This window comes from Pectinophora gossypiella, chromosome Z (assembly GCF_024362695.1).
Source record: "Pectinophora gossypiella chromosome Z, ilPecGoss1.1, whole genome shotgun sequence".
In the NCBI taxonomy this organism is placed as follows: Eukaryota; Metazoa; Arthropoda; class Insecta; order Lepidoptera; family Gelechiidae; genus Pectinophora; species Pectinophora gossypiella.
Genome location: NC_065433.1, coordinates 1,670,892 through 1,691,404, shown reverse-complemented (window position 1 = coordinate 1,691,404; position 20,513 = coordinate 1,670,892). Strand labels below are relative to the sequence as shown.

Here is a 20,513-nt window from a genome sequence, read left to right as displayed (position 1 = left end):
TCTTGGACTTCCTCACAAGACACGACGTTCACTTCCTCTATAATTTGTTTCATGTAAGCTCTTCTTGGTTTTCTTTCTCTCTATGATGTTTTTAATAAATTCGTCGTGTTCTGGCTAGTAAACCAGGGTCCTCTAACCTTGTCTGAAGATGCACCAGGTCCGGTTGTTTGAAGAAGCCATTGCCAATCTGACCTCATTGAAAACACCATGGTTTTGGTTGGTGGGCACGATGGTTTCCTTGACTGTTTAGAACTTGATATCAATTATTAAATATTTATGCCTTGGTTCTCTAATAGGGTATTTTATATAATTATCTATAGTCGAATGAGATATTTTTTACGAGACGTCAAAACGAAAATTTGCGAGTACTGTTAATATTCTTTATTTGCATACTACTATGATGGTCTACAAGTTTGTAAGTTACATATGAGTTTCACATCATAGACCCTTTCGGGCACAACAGAATAGAAGTTTAAAAGAGAGAAGGAAGCTTTTCAAATAGTCTGAGTGACGTCATCAATAAAAGTGTCAACCATGGGATATCGTTACTTAATTAGTAACGAAAATTTGTCAATAAATCAAAAAGAAGAATGACATTGATTTTTGATCATCTGGCAGACTGGCTTTTGTTTCTAGATTAGCATTTCATGAGTTATCTTTGACTCAGTAAAATACCCTATTACTTAAATTCTATACATAAATACACGCCTATTGTCCATCGGGGTAAACAGACCCCATTGCATCCTCTGGCTAATCAGCCATTTTCTTCCCTCGGTGAACAATGTACTTCTTCTCTCGTGTGGGTTGTGAGGTGGATTACCAAGGTTGGTAATCTGCCCGCTGGTAGTAACCCTGACACCAGGGTCAAAGACCCCTGACATGACTCATGTAACGACTACTTGCTTACATTAGTAAGTAGTAACCAAGACCAACGGCTTACCGTCCATTCCGAAGCACGGATCATCTGACTTTCGGACAGTCAGGTGCTCAGCCTGTAATGTCCTAACCAAACTAGGGATCACAAAGTATTTTTTTGTGATATTTCCCCACCGGGATTCGAACCCGGGACCTCCGGATCGTGACCTTAACGCTCAGCCACTGGACCACGGAGGCCGTTAACAATGAACAATGTACTGTTGTTAGCTTATTACATTTAAACCACGCAGAGACCCGTTAAAATCTAGTAAGTATAATGTGCGTGGATCTCTAATTGACTGTAATATTATTTGCGCAGGGGAAGAAGAGCGGGAGAGCAGTTCGGAGAGCAAGTCGTCGAGCGTGTCCCCCGCGAGCACGCAGGCCGCCTTGAACGTGATCCAGCGCAGGCGCAGGCCCAAGCGGCGCTCCACGGGCGTCGGACATGTCGATATGGATGTGAGTTCTCGTTCTTACCGTGTGCTGTCTAACGCGTAAGTGAGAGCGAGATAGCGCGCGCGCGCTCCCTTACTCCTTAATGGCTTACGGCTAGTTAGACTGGTGGTTCTTAAACTTATAATGCTCGAGGACTACATACATGTTCTGCACCACCAACTGCTATGCTATTATGGACAATAATAAAGTACAAAAGGTATTTCCTTTCGCGTCTGCGGACTGCCTGTTGAGGATCTCCCCACCCTTCTCACCCCGACGCGCGGGTGGGGGTGGGGGAGTGTCAGTTGTATATGTAGTATGATTCTTTGTTGTTTATTTATGTCATAGAACACAGATAATGCATCGGCTGTCATCGGACAAGCGTACAGAGTATTAAAACAAGGAATGCGTTGCGTGTGAGCATTTGCCAATTAGGTTTACGATCGTAGATTATTTGGGTATGATATATCGAGTGATTTGTAGTATGACATTATTATTTGATCCTAGTTTATTGCCTGTTGACAGTTGTCTTGTTGAAATATTTTACAACAGTTCTATTATACAGGGTGTTAGTAAAAGAGTAACGAATACTGAGACGGATGATTCAGCTCATGATGCTGAGTTAATATCAAGTGGAATTTTCCGTCGCGAATTTCATGATATCATGGAAAATTTCACTTGATATTAAACCAGAATAATGAGCTGAATCATCCCCCTCAGTATTCGTTACGATGTCACTTACACCCCGTACATATACGAATAGGTAGCCATACAAGTACGTTTGAGTGTTAGTGACACCGTAACGAATACTGAGGGGGATGATTCAGACCACGATTCTGAGTTGATACCGAGTGGAATTTCCTCTCGAAAAATTCATGAAGATATACTAATTGATTCAAAAAATCTCTAGGTATTGTTAGTTCCAAATAGGAGCTTACAGGGTTTGCACTATATGTCTTATGAAGGTTGTAAAAACGTTTCGTTGTACGCCGAAACCCGATTTTAAGATTAGAATTGTAAATAACACTGCGCAGGCATTTCAGTTTGCAACGCGTAATATCGATGCAGAATGCAAGAGGCAATGATCCAATTAATTCTACAAAATTAGTACGACTATTCTAGTAAAACATGTCTCGATCAATCTCCAATGTAATATATTCCACTGCTAATTAATCTGAAGTCGGAAATACGTGTTTACATCGAGAACAGTTCCAAAACGTTATAGAGAGATGTATTTTTTCGTGTAGCATAAATAATGGTGCTTTTTGAAGATTTATTTGTGCGAAATGCTATTTGGAAGATAGGAAATTGGCAGATGTCCATGGTCTATGAAAGTGGATGTGACGATTCTGTACCTTAGCCACGCCACCAATCTGAAAGGGAGCCAAGAAAACTGCGCCACTTTTACCGGATTTCCGGTGTCACTTTACTTTAAAAAAGGAACTTGATTTGGGCTTAGCCTATATCTATTTAAACCTGCAAACATGCTCTGAACATTATTCTTCTTCTATCGCGTGTGTTGTGAGGTGAATTACAAACCTCATCAACCCTGGTGTCAGGGTTATTTATTATTGTGCCGCCAAAGGCCCCTGACATGGCTCATGTAACGACTACTTACTTACATTAGTAAGTAGTAACCGGGACCAACGGCTTAACGTGCCTTCCGAAGCACGGATCGTCTTACTTTCGGACAATCAGGTGATCATCCTGTAATGTCCTAACCAAACTAGGGACCACTAAGTGATTTTTGTGATATGTGCCCACCGGGATTCGATCCCGCGATCTCCGGATCGTGAGCGCAACGCTCAACTTCTGGACCACAGACCCGCTCTGGGGCCTGTTTAATAAAACTTACAATTGTAAATTACAATGACAATTTGATGTACATTGCGGAGTGTGTGATCACGAATATTTTACAGTTTCATATTAGCTACGTAACGAACACCAAATTGTCATTGTGATTTACAATTGTAAGTTTTATAAAACAGGCCCCTGATGGTGCTTAAGTGACCGCGTAGCTTTAGGATAAGTAGCGCTTATGTGGGTTTATAATGCTGGTTGGTGACCATGATGTTTTGTACGGCAGGATATCGTGAACGACCGCGGCGGGGGCGGCGAGGGCGACGGCGACACAGAGACCCTACAGGTAAGCCTTTAAAACCTTTCAACAGTTTTAAGACAGTAATTACTTTGTATCTAGAAGTTATCTACAAGATATGAATGCATGGCATTAGCTGTCTGGGAACTGATATTAAGCAGCCAAATTATTAAATGTAAAACTAAATTTTATGTTTTAAAAAAAGAACGTCTAGGGCCCTGTGCCGACGTTTTTCTTGCAGCTGCCTTTCCCTGGCTATACAGGTTATAAAAAGTTGCAGTAGTTTTAGGCGGATGAGACGTTCGTTATGTAAAAAATGGTGCTAATTCCTGTAAATACCATCTAATTTTATTTTAAGTTATATCTGTCATTTTCTTATCCGCCGAAAAGGAAAGGGACGGGTAATCGACAAGCATAAAATTTATGGAACACACGTCAATTTTAAGCACAAATCTAAACCAACCGTCTAAAAATTTTACATCCGTCAATAACCCGACACAGTTAAGTAGACAGCACGTCAAACGGATTGCATACCAGGGACGTACCTTTTGATTCGCCCGTATTATTCATTCATTCACTCATTCTTTCTAAAATTAAGAGCTGTGAATCATCCGTCCCTTTCCTTTTCGACGGATATGAAAATGACGGATATAACTTTAAATAAAATTAGGCGGTGTCTGCAGGAATCGGGGCCAATGACGATTTAAAGTGTTTCTATGTTACCAACTGAATAAAGATATTTTTGAATTTGAATTATCAAATAATTGTAATCTCATAAAACAACCTGCGTCGAATCGCCTCATTCGTAGAAACATTTTGTGAGAGCGCTAACTTGCCTCGTTTTTAAAAACTTTCGCCATTTAGCGTTTCAAATAGGAACTCTTTAATCTTCAAATAAAAAATCTTTTTCTATAATAACACACAACGGTGCTGATTTCAGTACACACTCATCTAATTCAATTTTCAGCTATACCTATCATTTTAATATCCACTGAAAAGGAAAGAGACGGGTAATCGGCAGGCATAAAATTTATAGAACACACTACATCGTAGGCCGAAATTTAAACAACCCTCAAGATACATTGGCCTAAACACCGACAGAATTAAGTTGACAGTACATGTCAAAAGGGTTGCATATCAGTGAGATACCTATTTAATTCTCCCGGGTTACTCACTCACTTTAAAATTAACAGCTGACAATCATCCATGCCTTTCCGGCGGATAAAAAAGATTAGAAATGACTTAAAATAAAATTAGTAGACATCCACTAATTTTAACTCTTTTTTTAATCTTTTATTTGCCCTGATTCATCTACAGGAGTTTTTTCTTTCTTAAAAGTTTTTCGTACTTCGAGAACTACGGTCTATTAAGGTAGGATACATTTTAGCCTAAGCTTTCTCATGACGCGATGCAATTCGTGCGATATCCAAAGATGTCACGATTGATTGACTGAGAACAGGGTATATGACGACCTAGATACACTTTTAACTTTCAAAACATGCTTAAGAAAGTTTTAAATAACGAGTTATGACGTCGTTAAAAATAGTAAAACATCAAGCTTTTTTTACATGTGGTCTAATACTGGTAACCTTACCCTAAAATTGCAAACGAGAAAGGTCTCTAAGTACGCTCAATCCGTCTGATGGAAATTAAGGCGTAGTTCAGGTGTATTTCCATCCACAATAAAGCCAAAATGTTCGCCTCGCATTGGATATTATACCCGGCGAACGTGTGTTGACGTGGGTTACGCTTACTTTGTCCGGTTGAGTCAACAATACGGATATAGACTCTGGAATTTTACCTAGTCTTCTCAGACTATATGTCAAGAATGAACGCTGTCTTGTATGAAATGCGCAAAATAATATAATGATCTTAGCATTACATTTGGATGTTTGGTGACTTGATGCCTTTAGTTCTATAAGAACCATTTCCCAAAATATCTACTTCTCTAAAGATCTACTTTCCGTAAAGTCCGATTCCATATTTGAAAGTTCAAAATATGAAATGGAAATAGCATCATACATAACGACATAAATAAATCCCTTTTATACCTCCCAAGCAATATTGCAATTTGACATTTGTGCGTATAAAAGTAAAATGTCAAATATCAATATTGCTTTCTTAGATGAATTGCTTCGATGTGACTGTTTTAACCCCCCTGGTACAGATTTCCCCTCAATCAACCGGAGCAAGTATGGATCATACTCCACCACGACGCCCCAATTTGGTAAAGACACTAAAAAAGGCGAGCTCACGACTATATAACCCAATAGGCTACTTGACAACCTACTTAAAAGTTCCTTTTTACGAAACGTCAAAACGAAAGCGTTCTTTGGAGTTTGTATGCAAATACTCTCCTGTGACGTCATCAATAAAAGCGGGCAGACGCCGTACTCATTGTTACTAAATTCAAAAATAAATCGGAAACTTAAATGAGATAGATTTCTGATCATGTTAGTCTGGCTATTTCTAGATTAGAATTTTATAATTTATCTTTGATCCAGTCAAATACCCTATTGGGGAAGTCAGAAGTACATCTCCCGCAAGATGAACAGGGTAAGGTAAGGGTAGAAATTGCATCTTTAAGGAATATAAATGAAATTTGTTTTGAATGTAGATAGTTTTTATAATCAGATGTATCGACGCGCTTCTCTCGTCTGCCTCATATATCAAGTTTTGAGGCCGTCTGTCAAACGCGTATTAGTCGTAGGCTAAAAATACTGCCATTGTCCGAACGATCCCGTGACATCAGCGGGCGGCTAAAATGTTGCTCACATTACTCCGCTACGCCGGAATAGAATACTAGTTTAACAGACAAACAGGCTAGATCTTCGATCGTAATATGTGTAGGCGCACAATTTCATACGAAAATCAAACAAAATATCGTCCCCGCGTCAGTTGAATAGAATAGAAGAGAATAGAATATAAATTGTTTATAATAAAAGGACGCCACACACAAAGACAAGACAATAAAATGGATAAAAAAATTCACAAAACAATTACAAAAAGCATAGGAGGATGTTCATTAGAATGATCATAAGGTGGTGGTGGACTTCCTAAGATAAAAGGGCCTCACTCAGCTGGTAGTTTCGTAGGTCAAAGATAAATTATATGAAATTCTGATTAATAAATAAAGACAGATCTAAAGGTGACAAAAAACGATTTCTTTTTTCTATTTAAATTATTTATGTATTTGATTTGAGGAGCTCGGTGGCGCAGCGGTAAACGCGCTCGGTCTGCGATTGTTGAAGTTAAGCAACTTTCGCAAAGGCCGGTCATAGGATGGGTGACCACAAAAAAAAAGTTTTCATCTCGAGCTCCTCCGTGCTTCGGAAGGCACGTTAAGCCGTTGGCCCCGGCTGCATTAGCAGTCGTTAATAACCATCAATCCGCACTGGGCCCGCGTGATGGTTTAAGGCCCGATCTCCCTATCCATCCATAGGGAAGGCCCGTGCCCCAGCAGTAGGGACGTTTATGGGCTGATGATGATGATGATGTATTTGATTTTATTTTTCACAAAATGAACATCTCATCCGCCTAAAACTACGGCAGTTTCTCACAACCTGTGTAGACGGGGAAAAGAAGCTGCAAGTAAAATCTCGGCACAACGCACTAGACGTCCTTTTTTTTAAAGTATGTACATAAAATATTATTATACAATTTAGTAATTTGGCAGGTATAACTTAAAATAAAATAAGATGGTGTGAACTGGAATCAGCACTAATGGTTAAGTAAAGTTGCTATAATTTCGGCTAAAATTTTGACAGATTCGGTTTTTCACAGACAGTCGCTTTTTACTAATATTAGGTTCATTCATTCATTCATATTCATTTATTGCATGTCACAAACATAAATTAAGGTGGAACATAGTAAAAAGGTACATGTGACGCCCTGCAAGGGCACGGCAATATAAAAGAGGCGACACTAGGTGCCTTATTATAATAATATTATAACATCTAACTAATTATTATTATGTAGTAATTAGGTACGTACAAAATTATATCATACAGTTGTTTAGTGTGTGTACCGCACCACACGTGTAAAACTTAATAACAAGATTAGAAAAAGAAAAAAAAAAACAACTTAAGAAAAAAGAGACATCGAAGCATTTAAGTATTTAGTTTATTTGCAAAAAAATCTTGAATGCTATAATAACATTTGCCTACAAGGAACCAGATAGTTAATATCGGATGACTATACGTCTGAGGCAAATACAAATAGTTCTACGACGGTTGACGGGCTCGGATCGGATATGATACGGATCCGGATGTAATGAGAAAACGCCTTGGGAATGTGATTTTTGTATCAAATGTGCCGGCGTGGTCGACGATTTCCCTCATTCAGCGCTTATCGCTATCTTTATCGATTAATTCTTTCAGACGACACCCTGAGCCTAGGTTCGCACCCAACTGGGCACCCTCAGGCCCGTTGCCTTAATTTTCTACCGGGTGAGAGCCTCAGCGCTCCCCATTTGTCCAGCCAAGCAGTTAATGCCATCAACGGCAAATCTACAATAAGTCACGTCAAAAAATTAAAGAAATACCAAGTGTGCGAGGTGTGCTATTAGGTAGACAGATACGCAATAATAATAAACACTGCCTTGACGTATCTGACTACATAAATACGCGTGAGTGAATGACGAATGAACGATTTACGACGAGATTGTGACGGAAGAGAGAAGTTTCCAATTGCAATCAAAATAATGAGGCTAATGAACCCGCGACATCTGGCAGGCAGAAGACATTTGAACAAGAAATCTTTCACTTTACTTTGATTTACAAACGGTTCACGTGGCTGTACTTCACATAAGCTAACGACTTTAAAGCCGTGATAGCCCAGATGATAGAACGCTCGCTTCACTTTGATCGCAGGTTCGGATCCAGCACAGACCTAAACCAATGATTGTCGAATTTGTTTTCGAATTCATGTTTGGATCATAAATGATTATCACGTGCTCAGCGGTGAAGGAAAAACGTCATGAGGAAATCAACATTCCCGAGAAATGCATTTTCGGAGATATGTGACTTAACCTACGTATATTGGGCTGGTTTTCCCTTCGCGGGTTGGAAGGTCAGACAGGTAGTCGCTACTGTAAAAAACTAAATCTGTCAAATCTTCTGGCTAGGTAAGTGGACCCTGTGAAAAGCGAGATAATGCTAGGGAGATGATGATAAGCTAATGACCTTATTCCCAATCGGGGTAGGTAGAGAGAGTACATTGATCGCATGCAATGACCTGCGCATCACCGAGTTTTCTGTTAGACCAACGCTATAAGTGGTGAGCTGTATCGCCGTCTGTAATGGTCGAACCAATGTACTTACACAAAATATATTTTTTATTCCTTTTTAAATTATGGATTCGCGTTTGGTTACAATCTCATCATCATCATCAGCCCATTAACGTCCCCACTGCTGGGGCACGGGCCTTCCCTATAGATAGATAGGGAGATCGGCCCTTAAACCATCACATTATTAACGACTGCTAATGCAGCCGGGACCAACGGCTTAACGTGCCTTCCGAAGCACGGAGGAGCTCGAGATGAAAACTTTTTTTGTGGTCACCCATCCTATGACTGGCCTTCGCGAAAGTTGCTTAACTTCAACGATCGCAGACCCAGCGCGTTTACTGCTGCGCCACCGAGCTCCTCAATCTCACCTGATGGTAATTGATGACGCTCACCTAGCAAATGCCCAACACCACGTCAAATAGCCTTTAGAAGCCTCGTTCACACGGCACTACTGCTCGGCAAAAAAAGTAGTATTACCTTTTTAGATATTTAGATGTATCAGTAACGGTCATTCAGTCTAAACATGGGTATCGTTGACCTTACCGACGACCTTATCTTGTTTAATGGGCGAGATGACCAATTTGGTACGTGACATGTTTCACTCCTAACTGCAAGGAGCATTTGTCATGCATAGTCTTTGTATATGGCTACTGGAGCTCATTATACAAACGCATCTTAGGCCTCATGTCGCTAGTTGTCACATATTCAGTATTATAGAATAAAGAATAAAACTGCGCGTAGAACGGTAACTCTCCGCCCCGCACCAGTTCGTACCGGAAATCAACCTCACCCCCTCTGGGTTTTACTTTAGTCATAAATGGCCGTTAAAAGTAAGGGGAAATTATGTATGTGTCCCTCGCACTTATACGGAGTGTCCAATGTATGCTAGTGGGGATACGGGACGGGAGTATGTAGGTATTATTTTGATTTATAATTTGAATTCATGTATGATATCTTCACTTTTATTTAAGACGTTTTCGACCGCATAATTTAATATTTCCGTGTAAAATTCTCTCTTACGTTTCAAATATTAATTTTCGGGGTAATTTGCAAGGGTTATTTCATAGCCTTGTGACATGCGGTGATATTTATGCACACGCGCAAGGTCACCTCTGACGTGGGAGCGATGTACTCACACTGCTAACAGATTTAGTGCATATTTAATAAGTTGTAATGAAGTGTAATTGAGCTCAGCGGTGAAGGAAAACATCGTGAGGAAACCCATATACTCAAGGAATTTTCATACTGGAGGTATGTGACGGAGCCGGCATTGGGCTGGTTTTCTCTTCGGGTTGAAAACTTGAAAATTTAAAAAGAAAATAAAAAAAATAAAGCAATAAATAAAAAAAAAGCGACTGTCTGTGAAAAACCGAATCTGTCAAATTTTGAGGTTAGGTAAGCCGACCACCGAAGCCGAAATTATAGCAACTTTACTTAACCTGTGCTGATTCCAGTTCACACCAGCTTATTTCATTTAAAGTTTCTACCTGCCTTTTTCTTATCCACCGAAAAAGAAAGAGACGGGTAATCGGCAGGCATAAAATCAGTGGAACACTGACAAGTTTGTCACGTTTAGGCATAAATGTAAGCAAGCTTCTCAAAATTTGACATTGTCTTGTTAGCCGACTTCTGCTGATTTTAGCCTTGGGTAAAATAACCCATCAGAAGAACCCGTGTCAGATTTCTTTAATAAGTTGACGGCACACGTAAAAGGCAGACGTCTACTTAATTACGGGTTATTCATTCATTTTTCAAATTATCAGCTGTCAGTCATCTGTCCCTTTCCTTTTCGTCGCATAAGAAAATGACAGATATAACTCTGAGGGTAGTATAACTTAAAATAAAAAAGTGTCCACAGGAATGACCTCCATAGAATTGGGTAGTTTCCTAGGTCAAAGATAAATTATGAAATTCAGATTACTAAATAAAGACAGATTTAATTACCATTCTTTTCCATAAAAGTTTTCTTTATGAATTTTGTTAAAGAAAAATGTAATAATAAGTAAGCGACATTATGTCACGTTGCGACATTGTGATAACTAAACAAAGACAGATCTAAAACCAAAAAAACTTTTTTTTTCTATTTAACTTATTTATGAATTTTAATCAAGAAAAAATAAGAATAAGTACGACATTTTAACACTTTTTTCTATGACGTCGCAGTCTGGTTTTTCATACAAATTCCATAGTAATTCGTGTTTTGACGTTTAATAAAAAGTAACTGATTTGACTAGTTTAAAACTACCCTATTGCTAACATCCGGTATAAATAACAGTTCCGATCACATCATTATAGATGACAAAAAAATACAAATGACGAATAGCAAAACAAAAAGATCGCATGATACCCAAAACATGCCAAGTCAGTATCGTATTCCGTAGAGCAAAATATATTTAAGCTCTATTTCGAAAGTCGTAAGATATCCGCTTCGTTAGCTTTAAATAATGATGAGTGCAACTCATAAAGTTGTTCTTATTATGTACCTAGGTATGTTGTTATTAAAATATATCAGAGCGGAATTGAGAAAGGTATGCGTCGATGGTTCGGATGTGTTGAGGTAGATGAAAGACGGAATATATTTATGAAGTAGAGTCGCAAGAGAGAGAGAGAGAGAGAGAGAGAGAGAGAGAGAGAGAAATACGTACATACGTACCATGATCAAATATATTGAACTGGGTGTTAGTGAGATCGTAACGAAAACATTGAGGGTTGATTCAGACCATGATTCTAAGTTGATATCAAGTGGAATTTTCCGTCGCAAAAGTATGGAACTGAAAATAATTAAAAAAAAAATTCATGAATTTTCCGACAGCAAATATCACTTGATATTAACTCAGAATCATGGTCTGAATCATCCCTCAAAGCTTTCGTTACGATGTCACTAACACCCTGTATATAAGGCGTGCTGTACAGGCTTCGTGATGGAAAGAAAACAGTTCTTCAGCATATACGTAGACACTTGGTGGGGGCCGACATCGATCAACTTGCGTATTGCCCGCGCGCCCATTAAGCCCCTCATCGTCCATGCTTGTACCCACGCCCTTTACCGTACTGTTGACGACAGGTCGACATGGCAATCGGGGCATGAGGTGAGCCGCGGAGGCGGGGTCGCCCCGCACACCCGCACAGTCCCCGCGGCGTCTTAGTCTTAGTGTCGCACGAGTCCGTATCGACCGCGTTTATCGATTATAATCTCGCTCACATAATTTATTGAATTAGAAATTAACATTAACACAAAAGAAAAACAATAGATTTAAAAGAAATCTAATCTAAATATTTATGGTCAATCAAAATTATAAATATAGCAAGTATATTTTACATATATTTGCTAAGAAATTATTGAAAACTAAAAATAATATTTTAGAAATAAAATTAACGTTAGATGATTCAGATGAATAAATATTAACTTAAATGAAAACGTGGTATTATTTTATTCACATTTTGTTAGATACATAATAAAAATATATCGATATTGAAAACGTCACGTCACTAGAGAATTCCCATGTCGACCTGTCGTCTACTATAGTTTCCTTTTTACTTGGCTTATTTGGCTTAATCAATATCACGTGGTTTCCGGGATCTGTTCCCGGTTAATGGCAATAGGCTCGCCCCCTATTACATGTAACTTCAAAATAGTTGTCGAAGAGTGGGGGTATATTATACAGACCTCTGCCTACCCCTTCGGGGATATAGGCGTGATGCTATGTTATGTTACTTGGCTTGCTCTGGGATGTACGTCTTTCCAGAGAGGTTAGAAAGGCCGCATCAAAGCAATCAGAGTAAAAAAGCAATATTGCTATTTGGTATTTGATTACATTGCGCAATTACAGGTGAATAGCTGCGATGTCGAGGTCTTCCTGTACGTAAAAAAAAACTGTAACGAAAATACATACAATACATTGTTTATCATTAATTCAAGGATGTAATGAGACCAGTTCATTGTTTAAAGCCCCGATAAATAGCGGTTCGAGTGATAAGTGTGACATATTGGCTGGAATCCAACGACAGTGGATCTTTACTTAGTCTAATTGGACGTATTCCGACGTAGTAAGGAAAAAAAATATCCTGCAAAACAGGGCCGTACGAGTGACAGTTTATGTGAAATCATAATTAAAACACATAATAACGTTAAAATCAGGGATATGAGACTCCCGATATTTAATTTATTTTATTTAATATATGAAATCAATCTTCTATGCTGTTCCGGAAGCAAATAAAAAATATTTTTCAGTTCAGGTGCTCGTCTTCCCGGGCATGTCGTAAAAACCGACAGAGGGATCGTGTCCTCTAACATGATGGACTAATGTTATGGGCGATAGGCTGATGATTACCATAAGGTTTATCATATCCAGCTTACGACATCGTATCAACAGTGGCTGCAAGTTGTCTTTGATTACTTGTGGCTCTGCCCACCCCATTAGGGATTACGGGCGTGAGTTTATGTATGTATGTAATATGTGATATCATCTGCAAAAGTTTTCATTTATGTTCGTAAATTCAAGGCCGTTTATTTTTTTTTTGGTAATTTAGTGATGCAATGGAAAGAAAAAAGTTTATTCGACATTTCAACTTTTACACTTATTATAAATTCGCGCTCTCTCTTACTCCTTAGCGGATTACAGCCATTTAGAATAATATAATAATAATATTATCTTTATTTTCAGGCTCAGACCCATAGTATCTATTTGCCATTAAAACATTACATTAAAAGAAACTACAAGAAGTTAAATAAAAATTGGCCAATTTTTATTTAACTTTTCTGCAGGCAGAGACCTCCTAATTTTACTTCAAGTTATACCTGTCATTTTCTTATCCGCTGAAAAGGAAAGAGACGGATGATTGACAGCTCTTAATTTTAAGAAGAATGAGTAAATGAATGAATAACCCGAGCGAATCAAAAAGGTATCTCGCTGGTATGCAAACCGTTTGACTTGTGCTGTCAGCATAATTCTGTCGGGTTATTGGCCAATGTAAAAATTTTTAGACGGTTGTTTTAGATTTGTGCTTAAAATTGACGTGTGTTTCGTAAATTTTATGCCTGTCGATTACCAGTCCCTTTCCTTTTCGGCGGATAAGAAAATGACAGATATAACTTAAAATAAAATTAGACGATGTTTACAGGAAGTAATACCATTGTCAATTTAAAATTAAAATTATAATTTTTAAAGTAAGATCTGTAAGCTAAGCTGGCTGGCTCCAGCCAAGCTGGACTGAAATGGTGTCAAATGAAAAAGTGCTGGAAAGAGTTGAAGAAAAGAGAACCATATTGAAGACTATAGAGAACCGGAGAGGAAATATGATTGGCCACCTGATACGACACGATTCATTTATAACAAACATTATAGAAGGAAAAATTTAAGGGAAGAGAGGAAGGGGTAGACCTAGGATAACATTTATGAAACAAATAAAAGAGAAGGTGCAGGTCGTGTCGTATCGGGAGGTGAAGGTTTTGGCGGGAAGAAGAGAGGAATGGCGGTTACTCCACCGACAAGAGCGCAGCTCTTAAATAGAGAGAGAGAGAGAAAGTAAGATCCAGAGGGGGTGAGGTCTGCTTCTGATACGAATTGGTGCGGGGCGGAGAACTATCGTTCTATACTTAGTATTATTCTATACTAGCTGGTACCCGCGACTTCGTCTGCGTACTTTTAATTTGAATGTTAAGGATTATATTAAAGGAACGGTATAGATTTGGGTATTATTTATTTATTATTTGAGAATTGTGGAGACCGAACTGAATGCAGCCCGCGAGATCACTGCGACCTTGTCAGATCTATTGTGACCTAAATCCCTACATTTAAAAATTCTCCTCTAGACCGATCCGTTCGAAGAGATCCAACGTCTTTTTGGGAGAAAGTTGCACGACTTCCTGGGGATCCATTATGTAGTCCCCAAGTGTACGGCTTCTACTATGTATGAGAGCCTCACAGCTGCACAGCAAATGTAGTGGCGTCTCATTTTCCCCTAAACAGAATCTGCATAAAGGAGACTCAGTCAGCTCCATTCTGTGTATGTGCTTATTGAGTCGGCAATGCCCCCTTATTAAAATCCTAGCCTGCCCCCTAGTGAGAGTAACGATTTCTGATGAGAATTTCTTAGAAAAAGGTCTAATCAGCTGCTTCGAATGTTTCAGGCCAACTGAGTTGGGCCAAAATTCCTTGGATTCATTTCCTAGTCGCACCCCCAGATGATATCTAGAGGTGCTTTTCGAGATCCCGCAGAAGGGTTCGGGTCCGATTAGACTTGTTCCCGATCTCTCTCTCCGAATCCGATCCGATCCGAATTTGAGGCCCCCAACTTATTCAGACTATCTATACACTCTAGAATGAGTAATGAGTCTACTTCAGTCGCCGCCACTGCCTTAAGAGCAGCCTGGCTGTCCGACAGTATGAGAATGTTACTGTTTATGTTCCCCAAATTTTGGTGCACACAATCAATGATGGCATACATCTCAGCCTGAAAAACTGTGGCGTGTGCCCCCATGTTGGTTACCCTCTTTCGCTTGGGGCACTTATATACCCGCCCCTGAAAGCCCATCTCGCTTAGAGCCGTCGGTAAACCACACCCGATCCGCACTGGGAAAGGGCGAGGGTAGAGTTCTAGACCACTCCTCTCTCTCTGGTATTACCACCTTGAAGTAACTCACAAAGTTATGAGTCCCGACCATGACGTCTGAGGGCATCGCCATAACCGGGTCAGTCATAAGGTCCTCTTTGAGTTTTCTCATGACAGTTGATCCCCATGTCGTCTTACCCCTTTCCTTAGCTCGGAGCATAGCGAGTCTAGCTTCCCCGATTATGTACAGATGGAATGGACGCAGGTTTAGTGCCGCCTCCATTGCCAAGGTTGGTGTGGACGACATATCTCACGTTATTATCATGCAAGCCATTCTTTGGACGCTGGTTAAGTCCGTAATGTAGGTCCCAATAGATGCCTTTTTGAACCATGCTGCACAGCCGTACGCAAAATATCCCATACAAACTTTCAACCCCTATTTTAACCTCTGCATCCCTTTTTTTCGCAATAAAGGCCTATGTTCTTTCTCAGGGTCTAAAGATTGTCTGTGCCAAATTTCATCAAAATCGGTTGAGAGGTTTAAGCGGAAAAACGTAACAGACAGACAGACAGAGTTACTTTCGCATATATAATATTAGTAGGGATTCCCTAAATTATGGCGCATACCTACCCTCTAAGTTAGAAAAGTGATCAAATACTAACTTGAAGTCTTAGTAACACTCAGTTTAAAAAAAAAAACATCAAAATCATTTTAGTAGCTATGGCGTCATGCGCTTCTTGACACGATCACGCTAGATTTCCGCGGGAATGAAGCATTTTCCCGCCGTAAAAAGTAGCCTGTGTCCGTGCCTAGGATCCTATCTTTAAATAAACCACGTCTTATAAAAATCTGTTCAGACATTAAGGCGTGAATGAGGTAAACTTTTAAAACAAACGATTAAAAATCACTAACTTAATTAGTTTTCTGCCTACTGCCTACGCCTTAAGTGCGATAGCATGAATATTAATAGCCCACATCCTTTTCTAGGTAGGTGGGTACTATCTATCACCTAACTAACTTTCATTAAAAATCCGTTCAGCCGTTTAGGCATGATAGAGCAAAACTCCCAGCAAAAACCATAAAAAATCACTAACTCAATTCAGTTTTCTACTTACTTCCTAGCCCCTAAGTACGATTACGTGATCATTTTGATCTTATATCCGTTTTTAGGTAACCATCTATTACCTCACTAAATTTCATCAAATTTCATTCAGCCGTTTAGACGTGAAAGAGCAAAAGTCCCAACAAAAACGACAAAAAATCACTAACTCAATTTAGTTATCTGCCTACTGCCTACCCCCTACGAACGATGGCGTGATTATTTATAGCCTATGACCATTTCTAGGTTATCATCTATCACCATAACAAATTTCATCAAAATCCGTTCAGCCGTTTAGGCGTGAAAGAGTAACAGACAGACAGACAGACAGACAGACAGACAGACAGACAGACAGACAGACAGACAGACAGACAGACAGACAGAGTTACTTTCGCATTTATAATATTAGTATGGATTCTATACTTATAAGTACAATAAATAAATATGCGCGACGAAATTTTAATAGTTTGCGTTGACAGAAGCAAGTGTGTTTACTGTTCCCATTTCCTTAACATGTTTTTCTGGTTGGCGCAGATTGTGGTTTTTATTATTTAAAAAATAATTAATGGCAACACTTATGACTCGGCCCCGGCAGGATGCACGCTATCGACATAGATGCGACATATATCGCTTCAAGCAATATACGTTGCTTATGCTAGTTATGTCACATTAACTTTTTTGACAAATTAAACCGTAAGACTCATTCAATGTCAAATATAAGCCGTTGGTCCCTGTTACTGTTTACTGATGTAAGTGAGTAATCGTTAACATGAGCCATGTCAGTGGCCTTTGGCGGCTCAATCATAACCCTGACACAAGGATTGACGAGGCTGGTATTCCACCTCACAACCCACACGATCAGAAGAAGAATGTCAAATATGATAGCGCGACAGGGTTCTAAAGTGGGTACATGATATTGCTCATGACTGTACTAGTGAATGCCATCCGAGGAAGTTTTAATATAATAAAAAAAAAACAATTGCCGTGTGTGTTAATCTTGCAAAAACCCGAAAATGGCTAAATCGATTTTGATAATGTCTTTTTGTGTGTGAATAGGTGCAGATGTTGGTCAGCCGAATCGTTACCGCTAACTCAAAAAAAAAGCCTTGCCTGGAAGACAAGTCAGCGATTATTTTTTTATAGTGCAATTTGAATATTTTCGTCTTGAATATTGAGTGAATGTTTGCCCTTCGCGTGGCATTAAATCTTGTGCGCCGACTAAAAGGGTCGTCTAAACATAGCACGCCGATTTGTATACAATTTCATCATACACCTTACTCTGATGGTACTGGAGAAATATGTATGAGTTTTTTCAGGTTTCCACCAACGGGTCCGTCACTCGACAGAATAAGATACTTTAACTTATTAAGCGCACTGATATAAGTCTTAGGACATACACAAATGCCTAAGACAGTTCATAGACAAATGCCACTGCGTCACTTCTCAAACACAACGCGTTTTCAAATCGTAATAGATCTCAAAGCTCTATTATATTACGCGATTGATCGAGCACGACCCGTCGTGTGGCATATTAAAACATGAGAAATCGTGCCTCGTTTTCCCGATGAATTATTTCACTGCCCGATCCTGACTACCTTTGCCTTTCAAATTCAAATTCAAATTATTTAATTCGGACTGTATCCATATATGTTAGTAACAAACAACTGCCCACAACTGAGAGAGAGAGAGAGAGAGAGAGAAAACGTTTATTCAAACAAACAGCACACAAAACAAAAGCATAACATTAAAATAACACTTATAGGCTATAAACATTTACCAAAAGAAAAGAAATAAAATAAAATTAATAACAAAAGTGTTGTGTGAGATAGTGCGCATTTATTTGAAAAGGTAAAAACGACTCAGCATGTGTTTGCCCCAAAGGGAAGCAAACGCTGATTTTCAGTCGCACCTACATCATTCGACAAATCCCGGGGAAGCAGCTATAGATACAGTTAGATACATAGGTATAATAATATGTTGGTTTGAATATGTAAATAATTAACTTAAACGTACAAACTGGATAAACTAAATATATATAGCTAATTATGATACTTTATTTTATAATATTTCATACTTTTATAGATATGTATTATTATATACTTATATAGTTATTCAACGAACAATGCATAACAACAAAATATATGTCTATATTTATTTATTTTTAAACATACAAGTATGTAGGTATTTTTTTTTTTTTTTTTTAATTCTAAAAACAGGCCAGTTTCATTGCATAGTATAAATAAAAAACTTCGAAAGAATAATAAGTTCATTAATAATATGTTTTTTTTTTTTTTTTTATAATTGTAATTGTAACCCATTCCTGGAGTCCTAGGCCATCAGAGCAACATTTGCTTTTTGAGCAGAAAGACTTTTAATATTTGTTTGAAACGAACAGAACCCATGGAAGGTTTACGAAGTGGTGGAGGAAGATCATTCCAGCATTTAGTGGCCTGATGGCGAAAACTCCCCTCGAATGCTCTTGTTTTGTGGAAAGGTGTTACAAGGAGGAAAGTATTTACGTACCTAGAGTTAAACCTGAAAGATTTCCATGTGATTTTATCAAATAGGTATGGAGGCTTTTTATTTTTTATCACAGACAGAACTAACGAGGCCAAGTGAAGATTTCTTCTAGATTCCATATTGAGTAGTCCTTTAGTATTTAGCCACGGCGTAATATGACTACGGGGGGGAACCTTGTAGCAGAATCTAATACATGCATTTTGTACTCGTTGTAGGGCGCGCTTCGAAGTAGACAAAAGACATGGACCGATAACTACGTCGCAATAGTTTAATTTTGATAAAATTAGTGATTCACATAACGTCAAACGTAGTTCTTCATTAAGGAAAGGACGAATTTTATATAATATTTTTAACCGAAACATACAATTCTTTACAACACTTAGTACATGGTCTTCAAAACGTAATTTACTGTCCATAAGTACACCCAAATTTCGCGCCCTAGCAACACACTCTATGGGAGTACCGAGAACTTCTACTCTGGGATTCTGTTGAGTTGTTTTATCCACCTGATTTTTGGAACCTAAAATCATAAAATGAGACTTACTTGAATTAAGTAATAAAGCATTGTGAGCAGACCATTGGCTTATACTATTAAGGTCTTCATTCAAATTGTTTAAAGCAGGAGATACGTCATTCGGGTCAACATGTATGTATACTTGTACATCATCTGCATAGATGTGATATTTGCAGTATTTGATGTGCTTAGTTATGTCGGCAGTATAAATAATAAAAAGAAGAGGGCCCAGTATAGATCCTTGGGGCAACCCTCTATTCAGAGGTTCTACTTGAGAGCGGACAGTCTTCCCGTTGCCTAAACGTATTTGAACTAATTGAAATCTATTGGTTAAGTAACTGGAGAACCAAGATATTGTTGTAGCTTCAAATCCGTAATAGGACATTTTGCTTATGAGCAGAGGAATACTAATTGAGTCAAAAGCTCGTGAGAAATCTAATAAGGTAAGCAGAGTAGCCTGCCCTATTTCTTGTGCTGCCAAAACATTGTCTATAACATCCAACAGTGCAGTACTGGTGCCAAAACCCTTACGGAAACCAGATTGGTTACTAGGTAGGATGTTATTATCATCAACAAATTTTGACAGTTGCCAGAAGACAATTTTCTCAAGCACCTTAGAGAGAAAAGGTAAGATGCTAATCGGTCTAAGGTCTTTAAATTCGTTTGCATTACTATTCTTGGGGATCGGTGTAATGAGAGCAGTTTTCCATATGGATGGAAATGTCCCAGAAGTGATTGATTTGTTTATAATGGCCGTGATAAAAGGTAAAGTAAAAGGTAGTGTCATCAACACCATATCCATGTTAATATCATCGTAGCTCTGAGCATTAGACTGTATCGACAAAATAGCCTTAGTGACATCACTTTCATCCACCTCCCTCAAACAAAAGGTGGCTGCACCAAAAGTATGAGAATTAAAAAAAGAAAATTCTGTATCGGGGATATTTTCACAGTTGGGAAGTTGCAAAAAATGCTTATTTATCTCGTTGGGGTCAGAAAATTTCGCAGGAAGACTTTCCTTATTTGAGGAATCGGGCAATATATTCTTTTTAAGATTCTTCCACAGGCTCTTTGGGTCTGCAGCATTGCAAT

The 20,513-nt window shown here is 38.7% G+C and overlaps 1 protein-coding gene across 10 annotated transcripts in view; it reads left to right on the top strand.

Annotated features, from left to right (window-relative positions):
* The window catches only part of LOC126380075 (protein phosphatase 1 regulatory subunit 12A-like), a 101,797-nt gene that overhangs the window by 58,982 nt on the left and 22,302 nt on the right, over window positions 1-20,513 (top strand). For all 10 annotated transcript variants that reach the window (XM_050029279.1, XM_050029278.1, XM_050029277.1 and 7 more), the window contains 2 exons: window positions 1,235-1,374; window positions 3,437-3,496. In XM_050029279.1, coding sequence (XP_049885236.1) covers window positions 1,235-1,374; window positions 3,437-3,496 — 200 coding nt within the window. The remainder of the gene's footprint in view (window positions 1-1,234; window positions 1,375-3,436; window positions 3,497-20,513) is intronic.